The sequence below is a fragment of the Macrosteles quadrilineatus genome, unplaced genomic scaffold (genome assembly GCF_028750875.1).
Source record: "Macrosteles quadrilineatus isolate MER2022 unplaced genomic scaffold, UCM_ALF_1.0 Scaffold_2__2_contigs__length_208266976, whole genome shotgun sequence".
NCBI classification, from domain to species: domain Eukaryota; kingdom Metazoa; phylum Arthropoda; class Insecta; order Hemiptera; family Cicadellidae; genus Macrosteles; species Macrosteles quadrilineatus.
Window position 1 is genome coordinate 110,974,341 of NW_026542595.1, and position 22,676 is coordinate 110,997,016.

Genomic DNA, 22,676 nt, shown 5'->3' on the forward strand with positions numbered 1-22,676 from the left:
GTTTTATTTCAAATTGTACCAAAAATTGCATTTTTTACACCAGGTAGTAACTTACTAGATTTATCATATAAGAAATTTGTAAGACAAGTAATGAATCATTAAATTATTCTGTACAAATGTATTCCTCAGTTTCTATCATTGTAAATCAAAATTAACCGCTATTAGTTATTTTTATGTGTTGGTTATTCACCAATTTAACGATAATGTGAGACTTCGAAGGACACCTTTAGAAATATGTTAAAATCTTAATCCTCTAAAAATCTGTTAATGCATATATTCCATTTCAGTATTTCCAATATCCAATTTGCGAAGAGATTCGTTAAATCTGACCATGAATTACGGTTTTAGTTTGCAATTCCAATGCAGGACTTGTTTGGTTGAAACACTGAGTGAGGTAAAAATCTAATTTTCCACAAAAATCTTTTCAGTATTAAAGAAAGATAACTATCATAATTTTTAAAGTAAGATATTTATTGAATATATATCGTTTATTACTGGAAATAAATGTCCGGGCCATGAACATTAATTGGACATAATTCCGACATAAAAAGCCACAAAATTACAAACACAGATGTTTAAAATCACTCCACTCATGTTTATTTAATAAGCAACAGTTGTTCATTAGGAAACCATATTTGTAATGACATTTTTTTACACTCTCCTTAATTTTCCTCGTAGTTTTTTTTTTCATTAATCACGTTATAAGACACGGTCAGTTATAATAGCTCTTTTGGTAAAATATAAAGGAGGAATACACATAATTATTACTCTTATAATTAGTGAAACACATAATGAGTTTTCAAATAAACTAAATTCAAGTGTGGCTAACTACTTTACACCTCTTTTAATTGATAATTTAGTTTTTTTTTTCTTTGGATATTATGTTTAAAATAACAATGTTTACTTTTATTTCATTAATCGATTTTAAACTAAGCGTGTTAACTTTATGATATGATGACTTACTCATTATTTACCAATAATATTTTGTTTATTTAAAAAATGCAGTTTTACTAATAGTTTTTTGTGTTCTAATTCTATCCATAATGTTTATATGAATTTAAACTACCGAAAACCAATAATTCAATTGTTCTTAGATTTAAGTATACAAAATTATCACTTTATGCTAAAAATCAATACATTAATATTTAATTTAATCAATTGAAACAATTAATCGGATGGCAAAAATTAAGCTTTTCAGTATTTATACTGCTATAATTTTAGGTACCGTAATTTTTATTGAAATGGTTAAGTTATGAAAACAGCCGTTTTAATATTCAGCTATCTTGATAATATACACTGCTGTCATAAGTAATATAACTAGTTGTGTAAAAGCAATGTTACGACTCTGCGCCTTCGATTTCACAGACTGGCAAAATAGAGGCTGTCCCTATATTGCGTTTTTACCTTGAAGGCGCTAGGTATCTATATTGTTTATGCACTACCCATATATTTACCAATCAACCTAAAGCATTATTTATATGAAAGATACTAAAATAAAATAAATTCATTCGTTCATTCAGGAATTGAACTATTATTTAATAAATCTCATCTTCATATGTAACGATAGATTAAAATGCTTTACAATTCTGTGTACATGATTCTATATTAAACGTATAAAAAAATACTTTATTAGTAACTACCGGTGTACTGATATTAATTATTTATCAAACTTATTCGTTTATTTACTTTTATTTTCATAATTATACCATTTTAAATTTGCTAGCATTTCTCAATATGATCACCATAGTTCTAAATAAATTTTGATTAGTGAATGATGATGAGTATAATTTTCCCAGATAATATGTGAAGCTTGTTTAGCTAAAACACGTTAATATACTTCGTCGTAATTTCTTATCAAGGAACACGATGAAACTTATTTTAAGCAAATTCATTCAAGGGTGTTAATGACTTTTCTACAAGTGTCAATATCAGCTTACGAACTTTAGGCAAACGTGAAGTAAAAGTTTGTATCTTGCAGCGATACAGGTAATTACTCCTTTACCGTTAACAGATAACACAAGAGTTGTCTATGAATATATTATTGGATGTTAAGTAAACCACCAACAACTGATATTTAGTTTGATTCTCGATAAATAATCTTTAACATAAAAAACATTAAATACTAAAGGGAAAATGTATATTACAATTTATACGCTATTCATTCAACGCTATCTTGAATTCGGCTGTTCCTTTAATATATTCCAGGTTTTTATGTACAAACAAATTTGATATTTCATCATATTAACTTTATCAATCTATATAAATAAAATCCAATGCGTGTGTGTATGTATGTATGTATGTATGTATGTATGTATGTATGTTTGTTTGTTTGTTTATCCTGTATGGACTCCGAAACTGCTCGACAGATTGTAATGGAACTTTCAGGCATTATTAAGCATTATTCAAGGATGGTTTGTGTGAAGTTTGGTGCAGATCCGTCAAAAGGGCTCCGTCCAAATGGCTCTGGAGTTTCCCATGTTAACCTTATGAGTACTCATATTTAAATTAAATTAAAAAATCTTAACAGCTGGTCCAACTAAACAATTTGATTCTGTGATGTTGGAGCATTAAAAAGTTAATAGGTTTACCAGCAGGGTGCAGCACTATAATTTTTTTTTAATTTATGACAACAGCTAATTTGCAACCAAAAGGTGAGTGAGCGTAGCGAACGAACTTCAACCAGGACATGATTGAACCATGCCAATGAGCTCATTTTGAAAATGAATGAGCATTTGACATAAAAGCACATTAGGACAGGACGACGTCTGTCGGGCCAGCTAGTTAAGTTATAAATTTTATAGTTACCAAATCTGAAATTTACAAAACACTATACACACGTCTTAAGACAACATTTGTTTCGATATAGTGGAAAACAAACCGTTGTCCTTTTTTATCAATAGTGCTTATCATGATAGTTGTGAAAAAGGGTCTTTTTTAAACAAATGAAATCCGATCTACGGGATTATAATATGACGTTAATTTGTAATTCATTTGGGTACGCATTTTTTTACGTTGATTCCTTCTAGTTTTTTTTAATTGTTATTAAATTCGATTCAATGAAAATAACTACTGCTGGAAATATAAATGTAACTTTGCGCTCTTGATTCTTAATTTTTAGTTTATAAGAAATTTATTGTAAGAAATCCATATTAGATCATTTGATTGTGTATGTGTGTAGGATAGATCTGACAATCTTTTGTTGTTACTTTCACAAAGTTAGTATGACTCTAAGTCAACATTGAATAATTCCTGAGAAAGCCATTCAATCTCCTCAGGTTCAACATTTCAATGTTTATAAATGTGTTTTCGTAGTTGAAAGAATTACACTGATCCATCATTGTGAGCTGGTATCGCGACCCGCAAGAAATTGTTGTGTTTGCTTTACGAAAATAATATAGTTGCATATAAAATTATAATTATTTTGCCTTTCACATACAGTAAGTATTAAATAAACCTATTTCCAACTTTTTATTGAAATAATTTTTTATATGGTCGAAATTTGTGGTTTTTTGGAATTTTTCTGTAACAGTCTTTGCTTAAAGATTATACCTTTATTTATCTTTTGAATAAAGACTGCTGAATAAAAATCTTTAAAGCTAAACAAACACTTCTAACTACCTGTGAGCATAAAATTTACTTTGATTTCGTTATTCTTAAATATTAAATGTGCAATTTTATCTATGGATATGATAAAATCCATAAGATGTTGTTTATATTAAAAGTAGCTGTTTTGCGCTCTTTTCGCTTGGGCAATTTTTCGCGGGATAAACTAATTATATTTGAAAGTATGTTTAGTAAGTTAACTACTTTTTATATAAGTATTTCCATTTAAAAGCCTCAATGACTAGAACCTAATTAGAGGAAAAACTTCTCAGCTAATCAAATTTTGTTAATTGATGTTTTTGTAACTTCCAATAAGTTTCATCGCTGTTGATCAATTTCGTCTTTGAAGAAACAAAATTAAAGTTCTTGCACTTGTAATAGGCTATTTTTAACGTTACACGTATAATTTTTTCACTATGGCATGATTGTAAACATGCAATAAAATACTTTTTTTATTAATTACCATTTCAATTTTTTGTTGATTATCTTTCATTATTACACAAACACAAAAAAAATATGAAAAGGGGAACATAATTATAAATACAGTGTAACGAACTGCCCTTGTAACTTCACTAATGGATGTAAAAATAACGATCTCAATTACACGCAGACAGCGCATGTCCTCATTTGTGAACGTACAACAATACCACAACACTGTAATCAGCTGTTTACTGTAATAACACGTGCAACATATGTTACATTGTTGCGAAAACGTGTAACTATACAATTAGGAACATCAATAGTAAGTTAAGAATAACAATATCTGAAATCAATTATTGTTCAAACAAACTAATGATGATTTTTATGATAGTTACAAATTATGCTAAAGGGTTGGTGATGATATGAATAGTTTTAACATTAATACTATTGTATAACTTAAATTGTAATACTAAAAACAAAAATAAATAATAAATGGCTGCATAGTAAAACTGAATTTTCATATTTTTAGCGGCACTTTTTAACGTGTCTAGGGTTTCTATGGTTTTATTTTTTGTAGTTGTTTGCTGTAACTGGTAGAAAACCAACGGAAGTAGAATGTAATTTGTTCCAAAATACACGAATAGAATCACCCTAGTGAACTAAAGTGATGATATTTCATGCCAAAATCGTGATGGTTGTAACATTTGGTTATAATTATTTTCTTAAACAGTAAATGTTAATGTTAAAGCATGTAATGATGGAATAGGCACGCCAAAACTGTTACCGCCTATAAGTAGGTCATTGCATAAATGTTCTTCAAAGAGGTTACTCTAACGGATAATTCTCGTCTTTGAGACTAACCGTAATTAATATACAGCGTTTAAACGTTATCGAACTATCTACGTTATTTTCTTTAAGATCTACTGTATGATCCATAGACTTTTTAAGAGAATTATATGAGTAAATCTACTTAAGTTTATGAAATGGTTTATGAACATATTTATACAATGTTTATTTAAAGTTTAGACCCAAGAAACAAATATAACAATCTTTCATTGTGTTTTTATCCACCCTGTATGTATCAGTAAGCATTTGTAACTTTATTTGCGTAGTAAGCTACGATTGGACGTTGACAAACTTCTACTACAAAAGCACACTCCTCGCGACAAGTGGGTTATTTTTCAAACACATTCGTATGGTAATCAGACCATATGTTGGTCAACACTCTGTAAAAAGAATCCAGAAACGTTTAAGCGTTTTACTTTGTCCATAAATAAATGGTACCCACGTATACGATCACACCGTCAAATCGACTTCCAAATAAGATTTTAGTTGTTTAACTTAAAGAATCTTACTAACCTAACTTAACCACTCTTAGGTTAGGTTGAGTTAGGTTAGATTAGGCGTGGTCGGTATGATACGCAAGTATCAAAGAAATCATATTTGTAGCTATAAATTTGCAAATTCATACTTAGACTAATCATATAAAATATTAGAGTTTTTATTTTGCAGTTTTGGGATTATTAACTGTTATTTTATTATCATTTCACATGGATAAGACATGTAGGTCCGCAATTTAGCCCAAAGATGAATGAAGGCTGAGTTTTAAATGAAGTGAGATGCCTTTTGTAGCTTTAATACTCACTAAGATCGGCTGTTTCATTAGCCAGGATCATTTATTTAAGCCCAATTATCAGGAACAGCTGGGTCAAGTTTTGAACATTCAAAAAGCTACTGACTTTTTTCAGTACCAAACCGGTGACCTCTCTTACTAAGGCGAGCCTTTATTGAATTTATAATTTCTACTTTAATAAAACTTTTAGCTTTGGGTACATTAAGAAACATTTTGTTAATAAACACTACATCAATCAGTAAAAGGGTTGCGATTTGTAGTTTTGGTTACTACGAAATAAAAAGTTTATAAATGTATCTAAATATTAATATACATTGTAAATTATATAAATAAATATACAATAGTTCTAAATTTTATGACAAATCCAGCACCGATGTGGTATGACAATCCAAGCATTTTTAACATATAGAATTTATGTTACTCCACAATTTTCTACCATATAGCAAAAACAAAAACATAAATCTATAAATTGAATACCTCGTGAACTTAAAGATATTTATATAGTCTACAGTAAATTTTATTCTGATTACACCCATTACATGACTGGTGTGTGCTTAGCTGCTCATTTTGCAAACTACTTATTAAATTAACCATTTATATTGTGAACAAATAGGATAACTCAATGATTAAAAACTGGGCTAAAGCACAGATTATATTTTTTCATAGAATTATACTCTTTATCATTTCAAAGTGAAAATCCTTGGAAGAACGCAGATAAATAAATGTTGACATTTAATTAAATGGAATAAAGATACGTGCTGTAGTGACGTTTAATTTATGGTCTTATCCAAGAAAACAGATTAAAAAATAATTGCAGTTGCCTCCAGCAATTTATATTCTAAGATCGTCTTTAATCACTTAAGAAATCTTCCAATATTGAAGTCATCGCGGATCTTGAAATCCCACTAAAATCCAGTAATAATTAAGAATTTCATATTTAGTTCGGGATGTTATAGTTCGGCAGAATTGACCCGAACCTGGTTTTGTCCTATTAAGTTTTTTTTATTGTTTATATGTGATATCTAGGGTAAGTAGACCCTAAAACCACCGGGTACTTTTTTGGTACCCTTGGGCAACAGCCGCCATCTTGGAAAGTGGCGGGAAACGTAAATTACAGTGTAAGCTTTTACTTAAACAAATGTAATAAAAAAACTATTTGAGATGGAACAATGCATGTTATTTTAAAATGTTTATGGTTAAATTCCCTACTGAGAAATACCATATATTAAATATATATAATTTGTTTTAAGGTCAGTATTACTTTTCAAAGTTTATAATTTATAAAAAAACAATGTCATATTTATTTTTATTTCAATTTTGCGCCTTAAATACTCAAAATATGACTATAATATATATTATAAAGTTTGTAGAGCTTTAAATTTAGCATCCAATACATCTATGGGATGTTTTGTTGGATCAAGGGTAATGCCAGAACAAAGCGTTAGAAAATAATTTTTTTATTGATTTTCAATGAAAAATAAGGATATTTTATATGTTCAATAAAATTGTAACATCTTTCCTGGGACCATCCGCCACTTCTCTCTGGCTGTTTTTGGTATTAAAATGTTTGTAAATTAATTAACCAAATTTAATTTGAACTAATAACTGTTTATATTTAAGGGTTTTAAGGCCGATCTATTCATCTTCACTCCAAAGAAACAATATTTTTTCAAAAAGGAAAGTTTAAATTTTGACCAACCCATTGAGTCAATTATTATTATTATTAGATGTTGTATGTATTGCAATAAAAAACACTCAGTAAACAATTGGCATCTATTTGACTTGTAGATCACTGAAATCGAACGAGTCGGAGGTGAATTACAAGACTTCAACCAACAAAGATTTTAATGGTTGTATAATTTTCTTTGAAAGAAAGATTGTTACCTCGAGTACTGATCATGCGATGTTATGTTTTTTTTTTATAATAAAATACTCAGCAAACTACTGGCTTTCATTTGAGGCATTGGTCATTCAAATCTATAGGGTTTGAGGGGATTTATAGAACTTTAACCAAATAACATTTTAGTTTTTCCAAGATTTGTCTTTAATTAAAGATATTATCTCAGGTTATAATTACGTTATATGAAATGTTACATACTATGAATACTCAGTGAGTTACTGGCTTTAATCCAAGCCATTGACTATTAAAATCGGCTGAGTTGAACATGAGTTGCAGACCCCAAACAATAAAAATTTGATTTTTTTCAATTTATCTTTAGTTAATGATTGTGTCTCAAGTTATTTTTACGCGATATTGTATGTTGTGGTATGGGAATACTCAGTGATTTAATGCGGTTCTTTTCAGCTATTATTTATTGCAATCTGGCGTGTTTGGGGCGAGTTATAAGCTTAAACGTAGAATAAAAGTTGTTTTTTCGTAACTTTCTGCTGTATTTAAAGACATATTTCTCAGCTGCAATGTGTACTATGTTATTCGTTCTGGTCTAAAAACACTAGGCCAACTTAGAACTTTCATTTGAGACAATTTTCATTTAAATATGTAGAGCTTAAGGTGAGTTGTAGACCTCTAACTAACATTAGGTTTTCAATTTTTAAGGACTGTCTTTTATTAAAGATCTATATCTCAAGATCTAAATGAGCTGTGTTATTCATTTTGGTGAAGAAAACCTCAGTAAGCTATGTGTAAACTCAGATAGAAACATAACCTGGTTTATTCCTATCAAGTTTTTTTTTTGTTGCGTTTGATATACACCAGTGAACAGAATTGAAAAATATGTAGTTGCGTGAGCTCAAGCTTACCTTGCACAGTATTTTGTCATTGTGGATATAATACCTGTTTAAATAGAAAAATACAAACTCAAGACGTCAGTTAAGACTACGACAATGTAGAATAATGAGTTAATACCCCCGCTGCAGCAAACCTGACGAATAAGCAAATTTCCATTTGCCTGGATTGATTTTCAATTAATCTATTAAATTCACATTTATGTTTAAAGAGTACCTAGGTTTGCTGCTAAAGGGAAACTAATAAAGTGAATTTTTTGTTAAAATATTAATAGCTAGTATAGAATAAATAAATCTGCCAAGTTTGATAAAAATATATCAAAAAACAAACTAACTAAAACGTTTTACAATATTCTCCATAAGAATAAATGGGATTTTAAATGAACTATTTTTTAAATTATATATATATATATGTATATATATATATATATATATATATAAATTTGAGCGAAAGAGTGTTTTTGGCCTCTGGGGACATCAAAATGATGTAAATGGGTCCCGGGCCTAGGTCTTACCATGAGACCTACAGTAATAGTTACTTCCCTATAAAGAAATCGCTAATAGTCACTAAGGTTACTGAAACGTTATTTACAAGTTATTTCTACATGTAGGCCTATTATGTAAGTTAAAATTTTACATGAATAAAATATTTATATTACAATACAAAATAAAAAAAACTCAACTATGTTGAAATCGCTTTTATTAATTTTGTTACCTTATTATATTTTTTCAATGTAACGCAAATACTAACAAGCATAGCCACAAGTGCTACGAGAATTTAGTTAACTTCAAAATCGAGTGTTATTATTACTTGCCATAATAATGATGTAAAGAATGTGTCTTGCTAGTAACTTATAGAAGCTCAGGTTTAAATTGGCAAAACTTATATTTTGTTCGCTTATAGGTGACACTAAAACAAGGTCGTATAACAAGTTTTTTTTTCAATTGGGCAAAAAATTCAATTTTTAAGATAAAAACCACGTTTTCCACCGCCAGTTTGAACAGCTTTGATATGGCTAATATCTGGTAAATTTATGAGTAGGCCTAACATTATAACGAGGTTTCATACTAAATTTCATGATATTCGAACTAAAAACGCATAGTTTATAGCTTAATTACCACGTTTTAAATTAATCGATTTATTTATTAATATTGACAATTATTATCTCAAATTCTGGAAGTTGCACAAAGGTACTTTGTAAGTACCCGCTATTTTCTGCATCTATATACTAAAATAAAATATCATCAGTAAAAAAACTTAATAGAACAAAAGAGGGTTCAAGGAAAATTCCCTGTTTGGTTGCTGGACTATTCCCAATTTACAAAATATCAACAAATTACAAGAACAATTATTGATTTATTGATTGATGATCTATACCTAAAATTTTTTGACACCCAATAATTAATATTTTCCATGAAAGCCAGTACGTTACCGACTGTTTTCTTATAAATACATAAAACATAACATAATCACTAAAGATATAGGTAGGGCTTTGATGATACTTTTTTTATAATTAAAATTACTCTTTTTGGGGGGTCCATAACTAGCTACATCCTTTGATTTGAATTATAATTAGCGTAAATGAAAGCCATTGGTTTATTGAGCATTTTGATACCAAAAACAGTACCAAAGAACTACAGAATATTCTTAGGAAGAATTATATAAATTATTTTCATTTATTAGACACCCCTTTTTGCAATAGAAAAAAATAAATAAAAGTTATTTTTTACACATTGTTGTGACGTTATCATTGATCCAACAAAGATCCCTATAGGTGCATTGAACGCACAATTTTAAGATCTACAACTTTTGTCACATGTATTATGGCCTTTTTTCAGACATTTTATCACAAAACTGAAAAAAGTAGGGATAGAACATATTTTTTATCTAAATGATTAACTTTAAAAAGAAATACTGGCTTTAAAACACACAATATATAGTTAAAATATGATATTTTCCTGCATAGAATTTCACTGTGAGTATTTTAAAAGTGTTTGGACTGCTGTGGGTAGCATGGTGTTTTCATAACATAGTTTTAAGTAAAAGCTTACATTATAAATTACGTTTTCCGCCATTTTCCAAGATGGCGGCTATTGCCCAAGGGTACCAAAATAGTACCCGGTGGTTTTATGGTCTACATACCCTATATATCTCAAAACATCAATAAAAAAAACTTAATAGAACAAAACCAGGTTAGGGACAAAATCCTCATTTGGCTGCCGGACTATTAATCATCTTAAAGAATATTAAGAATATTTACTATGCTTTTCGTTTGTAACTCTTAACTGCATAGACCCTGAATTTATTACAAACGTTTATGGTTTTCTAAGTTTGTATATTTTGGAACTGTTTACAATGTACCCATTTTTAAATGGCTATAAATCTTAAACATCTTATTCTAAAACGTTGTACTCTTCAATGGTGGATTTTTTTAAGATGTGGTTTAGTTTTGGTATATTAGGTACAATTTAAATAAGATTAAAAGTTCTTGGTTGAAACTATAAGAGTTGAAGGAGCAACAGTTTTTTTCTAAATTTTGTTAATGTTCACCAAATATGTGTTAGCAAATTTAAAAATGCCAATTCACTGCTTTAAAAAAATAATAAGATTAAGTCAAAACTATGCCAAAGATAACCTATTTAAACAGTTTGACCTAACAAAATAATTGTCAGTGTTTCTTTGAATTTTACTTCAAGACATCTCTATTGTCATAATCTGACTATACACCTATGTTTTTCGCTTAAACATTTATTTCTATTTCTATTTCCAGTTGCCATATTTATTTGGTGACTTTTAACAATCCTTAACAAACATATCAATTTTGATTCATATATTTATTTCTGTTAAATAAAAATATTGGTTATTATCCGAATATACTTTAGACTCAAATATCTTGCAGAAGGCTTAGTATACAATTAACCATCTAATCGAAAGAAAAGAATTTTAAAAATTACTTTTGCAAATATTTTAAAGTAACGAATAATCAATAATTATTACTGTGTAAGTCTTTTTTACAATGGCCCATTTAGAATATAAATAAATATTTTTGATATTTTATAAATATTTTATGATATTTTATTTATATTATTATTATAATATTATATATATAATATATATATATATATAATATATGTATAATATATAATATGATATATTATATATATATATATATTAATATTATTTTATTTTATATTTTATATCTTTAACTACATATACGATTTTTTTAAAGATATAAAACTATATAAAACGAATCGCAAAGTTATGTAAAATATCAGCAGGTAAAATTGAGCTCAGTTCATGTTTGAACAGGTTTTAACGTCCCAATAAATTATAACAGACCTTCTCATTTGCAATGCTAATGTAACAATGTGCTGTGTGTGGCTTTTTAACTGATAAGCATTGAAACTGCAATAGAGGAAGAATATAAACATTACTGTTTTATTATTAGGTTTATAGCTGGGGGAGGCTAATATTTGTAGTGTCCAGGGTTTTCCTACCAATGTTAACCAACAAAAAAATATTAACATAAAAAAATAGATTTGAAATTGGATTTTATTTGCGATTTCTTGCTTTAATAAACTCTCACACCCAAATCTCGTCCTAAATAGTGTCAAACTTCGGACCCGAAATTGGTAGTGACATTCGTATAGAAACATACACTTATGTTAAAGTTTTCTGTAACGGGTAGTTATTGGATAGGGTGTTTAGGAGATCTAACAGTCACAGTATTTTTTATGGTTAAAGATATTTATGATTCAATAGGCCGATATATTCTTATAATTGTGAACTTATATTGATGAGTAATAAGATATACTACCTTATATACTATGTTCCCGGCAATTAAAAAATTCAGGCATTCTATACATTGCCTAAAGTTTTTAGACAAAGTATGAAATGGAGTAATAATAATAGGTATTTAAAAATTTTGACCTGGTACCGTATGTATAATGCCAAGGTATTTTATTGGCTACAGTTATGTCAGGAAAAGTATTAAATATAGAGATGTGTTCACAAAAACTAATTAATTTACTTATTTAAATTTTATGTTTAATAGCTTAGTGTAGTTTAGATTAAATTAGTCTATGAATCACAAGTCTAAAAAGTCCTACATTAAAGTGCCAACGGACATTTTGTAAAATTACAAGGAAAAACATATAAGACCTTTATTTCATTATTTGTCTGACTCATTTTGTGTCATTGTATCAAGAATAAAGAACTTTTATTCATAATTTTGCCCTTTTGCACAATACATACGTTAGATGTAAGTCATTAAAAACTAATGGTAGCCTAATTCGTTTACAGGCAAGATTAAGCATTTTCAACCCCATTTTCCAGCAAAGCAGCTGAAGGCATTTTCATTAGGAATAACCTCAATGAAGCAAGATTATTCATTAGACAAAAAAATTAGTGGGGGAAAATCCCCTCAAAACCACCCCAATTTCACAAACGGATTTATTAAAATCCTAAATATTCGTTTTGATTTGGTTAACGTCGATTCTCGTCCTGAAAAATGACGAGTGTTAACTTGACTTTGATGAAGAGCTTCTACCATTGACTGATTGCCTTTGGGGATATTGGAGCCACTGCGGTGAAATTTAAATCTAAAATCTGATATCCAACATGACAATGTATGGATCCTTGTATAAGAGTGATTGTCACTTACAGATATCGGAATTAATGTGATTTAATATGGGTAGTATGAAATACAAAGTTTATCAAAATACATAGGGTTGGTTTAAAATATATCATTAGTCTTTAAAACGCAACTCAAGTCTTTGAAATCAGGGTTTAAGCTGCGGTAGCGGTAGCATTTTATTGAAGATGTAATGTCAAAACATGTAATATTATTGGCAATTTTTTTTATGCTGAAAGAATATTTTTTTGCTACAGTTGTCTGAGACTTTGTAGCTTCTTTTTTCTAAAACAAATTTCATCCCAGCCTATACCCTGTTTGAAAAAAACAAATTTTCTAAAATTCTTTTGTTAACAATCCTATGTATATCTGATTAATGAATAATCTGCTTTAGACTAATACAATGTTTGATTCTGGTTGTACGTAAGCTCTTAACAATGTTATATTCTCAGGTTTAGGGTTCTGTGCAAACTACTAATGACATTCAAATAAATTGAATATTGAAGAATTTACTTCTTTTGATGATCGATAGTGGTTTAAAGAATCCACACTTTATTGAAACATACTTACATCGTCTAAAATTTATTGTCTACAGAGACAGGAAGGATTGTATAGTAGATGCTAACGGGACGCAACTTAAATCGTTAAAATGTTAATGTTCTTTGCCGACAGAACTTAACGAAACTCAATTAAATCTGCATTCTATCACGATTTAAGGTTCGTGGTGAATATGCATTTGGATTGTGTGTTCGTTCTTTAACTATACTTTATTTTCTGTAAACATAATAATGAATTTATGATATTTTGAATTCATTAATCTCCTTAAAAAACTGAATTTACTCATAAAATTAATACAATTAGGGTGCTCGATGTAACACCCCTTTTTTCAGCCAACCTACTTAATTGATTTTTACGATTGATGTGTCGTTTTAAAGCTTATGATCCAGCGTTGGGATGAATTGTAGCCCAAAGTTCCTTTAGGTCTTCGCCCTTTATTGTGGAGTTTAAAAGGATTCAATGATGATTCTGGGATTGTCAGCACCATAAAATCCTTGAAAGCAAAATCTATAAATAAATCTAACGCCAAGGGAATCAAGTCCTAAATCAGCTTATAATCAATATATTTCAATTAATTAGTAATATTTAGCATTATAAATTAGATAGTGAATGAAACTCAAATAAAAAACAAACTCAAATAATGTCATCATTGGTAAATTGAGATAATTTAATCTCCAGAGTGTCTCACCTATGCATAGTAGGATATCAAACAAATCTAGATTTTCCTACAGTCACCTGACAAAGAAAGTGGTCTTCCTTGCTCTAATTATAGCTTTTGCTGCACAGTTTTTTTTTCGTACACCAGTATTATATCCTAACAACACTAAACGGCGTGCTTTTATTAGGCACATAATGTTCAGGCTTGAAAATAAGTTGGCAACACTTAAAGATATTGCGACTACGGTCTACGGGTGTTTATAGTACAGCGTTTTCCATTTTGTTCAATGTTTGGATTTAACCTAACCTAAAAACGTGTTTTACAGGGTTTGAAAGACTAATTATTTACATACTTTATAGTAACTCTAGGAAAAATAATGTGTAACGCGAGTGCAAACTGCCACTTTGCCCACTAGTTACACAAATAACGATTAGTCCTTTGGAAAAAGAGATGATTATATTTACATCCAGATAAAGGATATTTAATAGGCTAGTTTAAAATTGACGAAAAGTTCAAGAGATTACGGGGAGATAAAGATCACTTCAGTGAATTGGATCAAATCTTGTATTTGTAACAATCTTTTATTCATAGGAAAAAATAGTTTACCATTTAACTTAAATTTTTTAAAACTAATTTGTTTAAATTAAAAACACGGCTACTTTTGAGTAAGGTGAGTTAATTCTCATTGACGAGTTAGCTTTTTTCCGCGGCAAATGGTTTATTTTTACAAGGGATCAGATGTTGGTTTTATCAGCTGCCACAGCAGCCATAAACAGCTGAGTTACGAGCGAAGAGAGGCCTATCAGAGGCGAGAAACGTTGCTTAATGTAACAACAATCTGTAATAGTTTATACCAGTCTTATCTAGCTTCGAACTTACGGAAAGACACGTTCATTACGTTCAGTGTGGAACTGGTGTCTAATTTAATTAGTAGATCAAAAAAGGTAAAACTACCTGTGTCCGCCAGTTGACCCTGTTTTATCATTTATAGGAAATGCGTTTCGGCGATTTAATCACCATTACACTTGTCTCAAAGTTTGAAAACACATACACAAACAACATTTGATTGATCGGGAATAACACAAAATAAAAATTTAGTAAATTGATTTAAAATCTGTCCATTTTTACTTTCCCTCCCTATACATAGTATGGAGTAGGCATAATGCATACGCATAAAAACTTAAACTCGAAAACTTGCCAAAATGGCAGGTGTTACGAAATGGGTACTTTTTCACATAAATCAAATTTTGGAATACCCACCATTTAGGGTAGGGATGATATATTCACCTCGGGTTTGCGTCATTGTGTTTGTTTTGACAAATCCTTCAAAATGAGGGATTTATCCTTCACTCAATATGGGTTGTTATAAAAAATTACCCCCACCCCCTACCCTGTTAAAAGGCCTAAATATATTGTTGATGTAAAAAATTGCAGAACTTATGTTAATAATCAATTCCACAAACAGAATATTTCTATCTATTTTGGTTTTTAAAAATACAGATTTGTTTCCAGATTTGTGAAATTGATGTTTTTCACAAACAGTAAATCAAATTTTGGAATACCTACCATTTTGGCTAGGGGTGAGATATCAACCTCGGGTTTGCGTCATTGTGTTTCTTTTGACAAATCCTTCAAAATGAGGTGTCACTCAACAGGGGTTGCTAATTGAAAAATAAGTCACCCCCTATCCCCTATCATGTTAGGGAGGTTAAAACATATTTTTGATGTAAAAAATTACGGAACCTTTGTTAACAATAAACGCCACAAACAGAATATTTCTATCTATTTCGGTTTAAAAAATACAAATTTGTTTCAAGACTTACTTTACACACTGTGTATACTAGTTACCAGTTCCTATTACATTCTAAGTTCAAGCACACAGTAAGTAAAACTGAGTCTCTTATGAGTACTAATTAATTATACGAAGTGTTATAATAAAGTCCTTACCAAGGGTCAAGATGGCTATACGAAGAATAATGTGACTAGGTCAACAGTATGTTTAATTAGACTTGAGTCAAGTTTGTATTCCTCAAGACTCTTACATTTGAACGTTAACATTTTCCCATTCATTTTAATTTTTAAATGGTTTGAAATAAAGGTTTACTTAGTGTTAAAAAATCTACTAGATATGGCTCGGTTTTGTAATAGTGTAGCCTATTGGTTCAACGGTAAATGATACTTGGGGGTTTTCACAAATATTAGAACAGAAACGATATGGATCGTAAGCAAAATATTACGTCACTGGCACAAAAGTGAACATGTGTTTATGAATATTTTAACTGCTAAGTAAAAACCAGCTGTTACGGATATTAGTACAGACATTCTGGCCAGTGATTTCATTTGTTTATGTTTATTATCCGTTGGTGTTATAATATTTGTGACTTTTCCCACTGATGTCGCATCAGGAATGTGGTAAACGTTTTTTTTTCTTTCTCTTATCCTGTTGTATATCTTCTTCCTCTTCTTGGGCTAGGAGGTGCATTGTTTCAAAGGTCTATGTAGTAGATATATTTTAAATAATTTTAAAATTGTTAATTGGAAGTTTTTAAGTGATAGCCTATTTTGAGGCAGGTTATTAATTCGTTTATATTTCTGAAATATAGGCTCTTGTAAGTAAGTTGAATACATTTGTAACGTGAATTGTTCACACTTTTGTATTGCAAGACCAGACCAGTAATAAAAACATGTTGCTCTTTGCAAGTAATGCAGAACAAAATCAATCGATACTTGAATTGGGATCCATTCAAAACTGAATCAATTATGTTTTTAATTTGAGTAACATTGTTAACACTGTCCTGATGGTTATAGGTCAGATTTGGACCAGTGCTGTGCTAGACCGGGAGACTTCATCTCATTATTGGCTAACTGTGCTTGTCTACGACCATGGAGTCAAACCTCTACACTCCCGCGCCGAGGTAAACCAACCTTAAAATAAAAAGTAATTAGTATAAAATTAGGATAGCTCATTGAATTTCTCACTGAAAATGTGAAATTTTACCTGGAGAAAATAGTTGATTGCAGTTAACTAATTAGCAATCTAGCTATGATTTAAATTTAAAAAATGTTAACGTCAAAATACTATACTATACTAAGGATATTACAATTTATAGGATATACTACTACTACTATATTACTATATTACATATTACATTATATACTATATAATAGTATATTATTATATACTATATTACATTACTATACTAAGGATATACTATACTAAGGAAATTAAGTAGTTCAGTTGGAGCAGGCGATTGAATTAATTTTGCCTACAGTTATCATCGAGGTGGCATTTTGTTTAGTGTGCAAAACAGCTAATTTCTCAAACATATGACTGTTCCCACTACTTTTCCAAATTCAGTATGACAACAAAATCAAAGTGTATTTTGTAAACTCGATACATTGTGTCAGAACAGGTAGACAGTGTTAGTCAAGCGTCTGCCCCTTTATCTATTTACAAGAGTGTTTTTGAACAAATTGATACAGTCTAACGTCTTCGTCATTACCAGTGTTGGTTGATGAAGGGGAAGACGCTTGGCTAACACTGACTACCTGCTCTGACACAATTTATCTAGTTTACAAAATACACTTTGATTAAGTTAACATGTAAAAATGAGGAAAAGTAGTGGGCAACGTCAAATGTTTAGAAATATGCTGTTTTGTAAACTAAACAAAATTCCACTTCGATGACAACTATGGCAAAATTAATTAAATCACCTTCTCCAATCCAAACCAATAAATTTTTAAGTCTCCCTTTAGAGCAAAAGAGAGGAATTATGAAACAAATTTAAGCTTGAGTTCTTACTTAGTAAGAACTTAATAATGATTGAATAAGTCAAGACTTGAACTACACTCCTGAATAGGTTTTATCATTGACTAAACACAGAATAACTTCCCATTTAATTTAAAATTTGAAGCCAAAAACGTGGTGCAATCTGTTGAGATGGTTTACCAACGAATGGCAATATTCTATTTCAAGTGACAAATCAATCAGCTGTTTGCTATGATACTGCTTTGATTTGATTTAATAGTCAACCCCATACACTAGTACTCTCTGACGAGATGGTCCTGGACTTCATCTATTTTCTTGGCTTCACATTTTTTCCAAGTTGTTTCTCAAAACAAAATTAATTTATTCCACCTAGGGAGGGGAATGGGGCACGGTCTCTGATCAGTAGGAATCTTTTGTAGAAAGATAAAAATTGTTCTACAAAATATTTATTAATTTATGGACGTTTAAGGTTAATATTTAAAACAAGTCTATTATTTTCAAACTAAATAGTATTCAAACCAATTTAAATAATTTATTACCTTTAAATGTTCAATTTGCACATGATTAATTAATTGAAAACTGTTTATACAATATTCCCCGCATTTAAAGTGATCAACCACAGATCCATGGAAGTTTCAACCCAACACACACCCGAGTGGCAATTCAATGTTTACCCAAAAGTTAGCAGAATTTTGAAGTTAGCGTCGGCGATTGTCGGAGTTGGAGTTGTCTACAATACGTTTGTTATGCAAATGTTTTGCGACTGAATATGCTTATAGATTCTCCCTTCAATCTATTGTCACGTTTCACTACCCCAAACCATAATATACAGCTGAAGCTACAAAACACTTATACACATTTACTTTTTTATAAAATTCCTTATCAATAAACTTTGTTTACAACTGTTTGACAAATTATCTTCAATATGATTTCCCGATTCCATTTAAAATTAGAAGACTGATTTTAAATTGGAATCTTATGAATTATACTACATGTTTTAGGTGTATTTTACATTTTTACATTGGAGATATTAATCTCGATTTATCAAAACCAATTATTGCATGATAATCACAGTAAAATTGTTATTTCAACGGTAACTTATAACTATTACAGATATGCTTTAGCCTGTCGAAACTCGACGTACAAAATTACTTTTGTGTATAATAATTTCTTGTGATCTACCTTTAATACCGTATATTTGTTTTTGATCAGGTTTACTGGATTAACTGCGTCAATTTTGAAAACTAAAATAAAATCAACTTAAACTATTAAAAAAATTGGTCGGCCTATATTTCGATGCCCATTGATGGGTGTAATAAGTATGTAGGACAATAATTTAAACAATCAAACTAATTTATTGTGATTTATTGTTAGAGGGGAATTTTAATGTTACTGTAGGCTAACTAAACAGCATATTATCAACGCAAAAGTTATATGTCTGTCTGTGGTATAATTGAGGAATATTATATTGATAAAGCTCTCTAGTTTTGAATTATATCCTTTTTCTTGGAAAATATTTTACCAAATTCATTTTGAATTGTAATAAATATGTGAAGAACTGCACTGATAAAAAATGTGTCAATGAATCAAATCCCAACTTTTACTTTGTGGAAAGGACGATTTGAAAACTATATATGTATGATTTATCCCTGCAGGTGTATATAGAAGTTGAGGACGACAATGATAATGTACCCTTGGCAGAGGAGGCAAGCTACGAGGGACGGGTTGTAGAGAACAGCCCAAGAAACACGGCTGTGCTGAGAATATTAGCCAGGGATGCTGATAGGTCTGATAGGCAAGGGACAGGGATCTCCTACGTCATCACCGCAGGGAACGCTGCTGGACACTTCGCCATCAACGAGAATGGTTAGTTATCTGTCATATACATTTCTTGGGTTAAAAGGAAGCCTAATAAGGTTATAAATACATGTGTCCTATCTAGTTCCATGTAGGATGTTTTCTACTCATAGCTCCTTGACGATTTGAGCTATAGCTATGAGATTGTGTTAAAATGTTTATCTCATTGAACGCTATCGTTGTACGAAATTTGAATAAAAATTGTTAAATCCAAATTGTATCAAAATTGCGGCTGATTAAAATATTTTATTAACTTTCACAAAATGATGCATAACACTTTGTCATTTCATGGAGATTTCTAAAATATCTTATTAATCTCAGTTTCAACAAAGATTAATTGAAAAGTTAATATAAAAGTGTCCTATTTTTTTATCAGCCATATTATAGTAATTTGAGCTATACAAATTCAAATTGAAATCCTTAATGATCATTCATTTTAAAAATAGATTATGGCTTTATAAAATTTTATACTAAATTTTTGTAGAGATCTTAAAGACATAAAATTGCAAATTTAACAAAACAAAATATTGGATATTAAACGAGGCATTTTTTTTTTACTGATCTTGTTTTTTTTTTACCTTTTACCATTTCGCCATATTTGGTTGTTTAATTCCGTGTAACTCTGTATAATAAAGAAAAAATAGTTCCATCATCCTAACTTGAAAATAAGTAATCTCATATAACAATTTCAAATGAGGATATTATACAGGGTGGCTGAAAAGTAACTTGCACCCCCCCTTAACTTTCCAACCATTTGAGATATTTGAAATCTGTTTGCGGCAACCTTCTTAGATATGAGGGGCTACAATAGTTATGGTCAGTTTTGAAAATTTTGCCCTTAGGGGTAGTTGGGGTAGGGGGTAGCTCAAAATTTTCAAACATCAAGTATAGTCGAGTTTGGTATCATTTTACAGGTCTTGACGAAACATAACAATTAACATAAAGAAAATAGAAATCGGACCATTAATAACAAAATGGAAGCTAAAAATGGTTAAAACAATGATCATTAAAAGTAATTTTGAACTGCCATTTTGTTATTAATGGTCCGATTTCTATTTTCTTTATGTTAATTTTTATGTTTTGTCAAAACCTGTAAAAGGATACCAAACTCCACTATACTTGCTGTTTGAAAATTTTGAGCTACCCCCTACACCAACTACCCCTAAGGGCAAAATTTTCAAAACTGACCATTTTTATTGTAGGCCCTTCATATCCAAACAAGTTGCCGCAAACCGATTTCAAAAATCTCAAATAGTTAAAAAGTTAAAGGGGGTGCAAGTTAATTTTCAGCCACCCTCATGGTTATTTGGATTTGAAACGTTTTAGGGCGCCATTTTGTTATTAGTCGGCCGATTTTGGTTTTCTTTATGTAAATTTTTATGTTTTGTCAAGACCTGTAAAATGATACCAAACTCGACCATACTTGTCATTTGAAAATTTTGAGCTACTCCCTACCCCCACTACCCCTAAGGGCAAAATTTTCAAAATTGACCATAACTATTGTAGCCCCTCATATCTAAGAAGGTTGCCGCAAACAGATTTCAAATATCTCAAATGGTTGAAAAGTTAAGGGGGGGTGCAAGTTACTTTTCAGCCACCCTGTATATGAGAACACTCACATTATTTAAATTAAAACTGAACGCTTGGCTAACAAAAAAGCAGATTTGAATTTATTATAACTTAGTAAATTCTTTACCAATTAATTGTAATGGTAAGTAAATAATGGTCGATTAAAAAAGACTGTTACACCAATTACTCGATAAAATGCTGTACTGTTTAAGGTACAGCTTCTAATTAAATCAGCTGTTTTTCAATAGAATAATTTCATTACGAGTAGTCTAATATTGTTAAGCAATCAGCTGTTCGTTAGTAACACTCTCTTCAACTCGCATGTGCTTGTTCATTACGATCCCCGTCTTTGATAATCGCATCAAAACAATCAAACTTGTGCTGCTAAGTTGATTATCTCATTTCCCGTTACATCTGCTTGGATGGGATGAAAAAATGTATTGACATTTAAAAACATCAGCACAAAATGTGATTTAAATTTATTTAACTGAAAATATACAAAGTGTTACCGCTCTCTCTCTAATATCACATTTAAATTGTTCAAAACTCAAAAATTAATGTTATAAATTAAATAATTAAATTAAAAGACGAAACGTCAGGTGTAAGAGTGTTGTTTTTTTTCTAAAAACTAATATGTATTTGTTAACGGTATTTTTAGTAAGTTGATACTTGGTACATAGAAAGACCTATTTTTGAGAAAAAAAAATATAGTTTTTTGTCATGTTTAGTTTTGAAATGGTAGTGATTTAATGTTCTTTATCTTCAATAACATAAAAACCACAACGGTAAAAAACAGGTAATATTTTAGTTAGGCAATTTTATTACAATTCTATCTATACCCTACCAAATTTAGGATAATCGGTTTATAAATAGAGCAGAAAACTAATTTTCTGACTTTGTGTATCAAACAATATCTGTTGTCATTAGGCAACATCACTGCTAGTTAGCTAAAATCATCAGCTGTTATAATAATGAAAACAGCTGATTGACTAACAATTATTGTTAGTTACCCAATAAGAGAAAATGCTGTACAAAGTATTTAAAAAATAAGTTTGAATCGGCGGTTTTAAGGGTAAATGTTCCGTTTTGGAATTTTTAACATGATATTTTAGTTTGTCTCTGATCTAGGAATGATACATAAAAAATTTGGTATAAGTTCGGGTATAACCTGTATAATAGACACAAAATAGTCAGCTGAGATAAAACATGAAGGCCTGTTATTTCTTACCC

General features: G+C 30.0%; 1 protein-coding gene across 1 annotated transcript in view; it reads left to right on the forward strand.

Moving 5' to 3' along the window:
• The window catches only part of LOC128984777 (fat-like cadherin-related tumor suppressor homolog), a 308,237-nt gene that overhangs the window by 280,425 nt on the left and 5,136 nt on the right, over window positions 1-22,676 (forward strand). Inside the window, exons 3-4 of the mRNA XM_054404145.1 lie at window positions 17,060-17,166; window positions 19,676-19,886. Coding sequence (XP_054260120.1) covers window positions 17,060-17,166; window positions 19,676-19,886 — 318 coding nt within the window. The remainder of the gene's footprint in view (window positions 1-17,059; window positions 17,167-19,675; window positions 19,887-22,676) is intronic.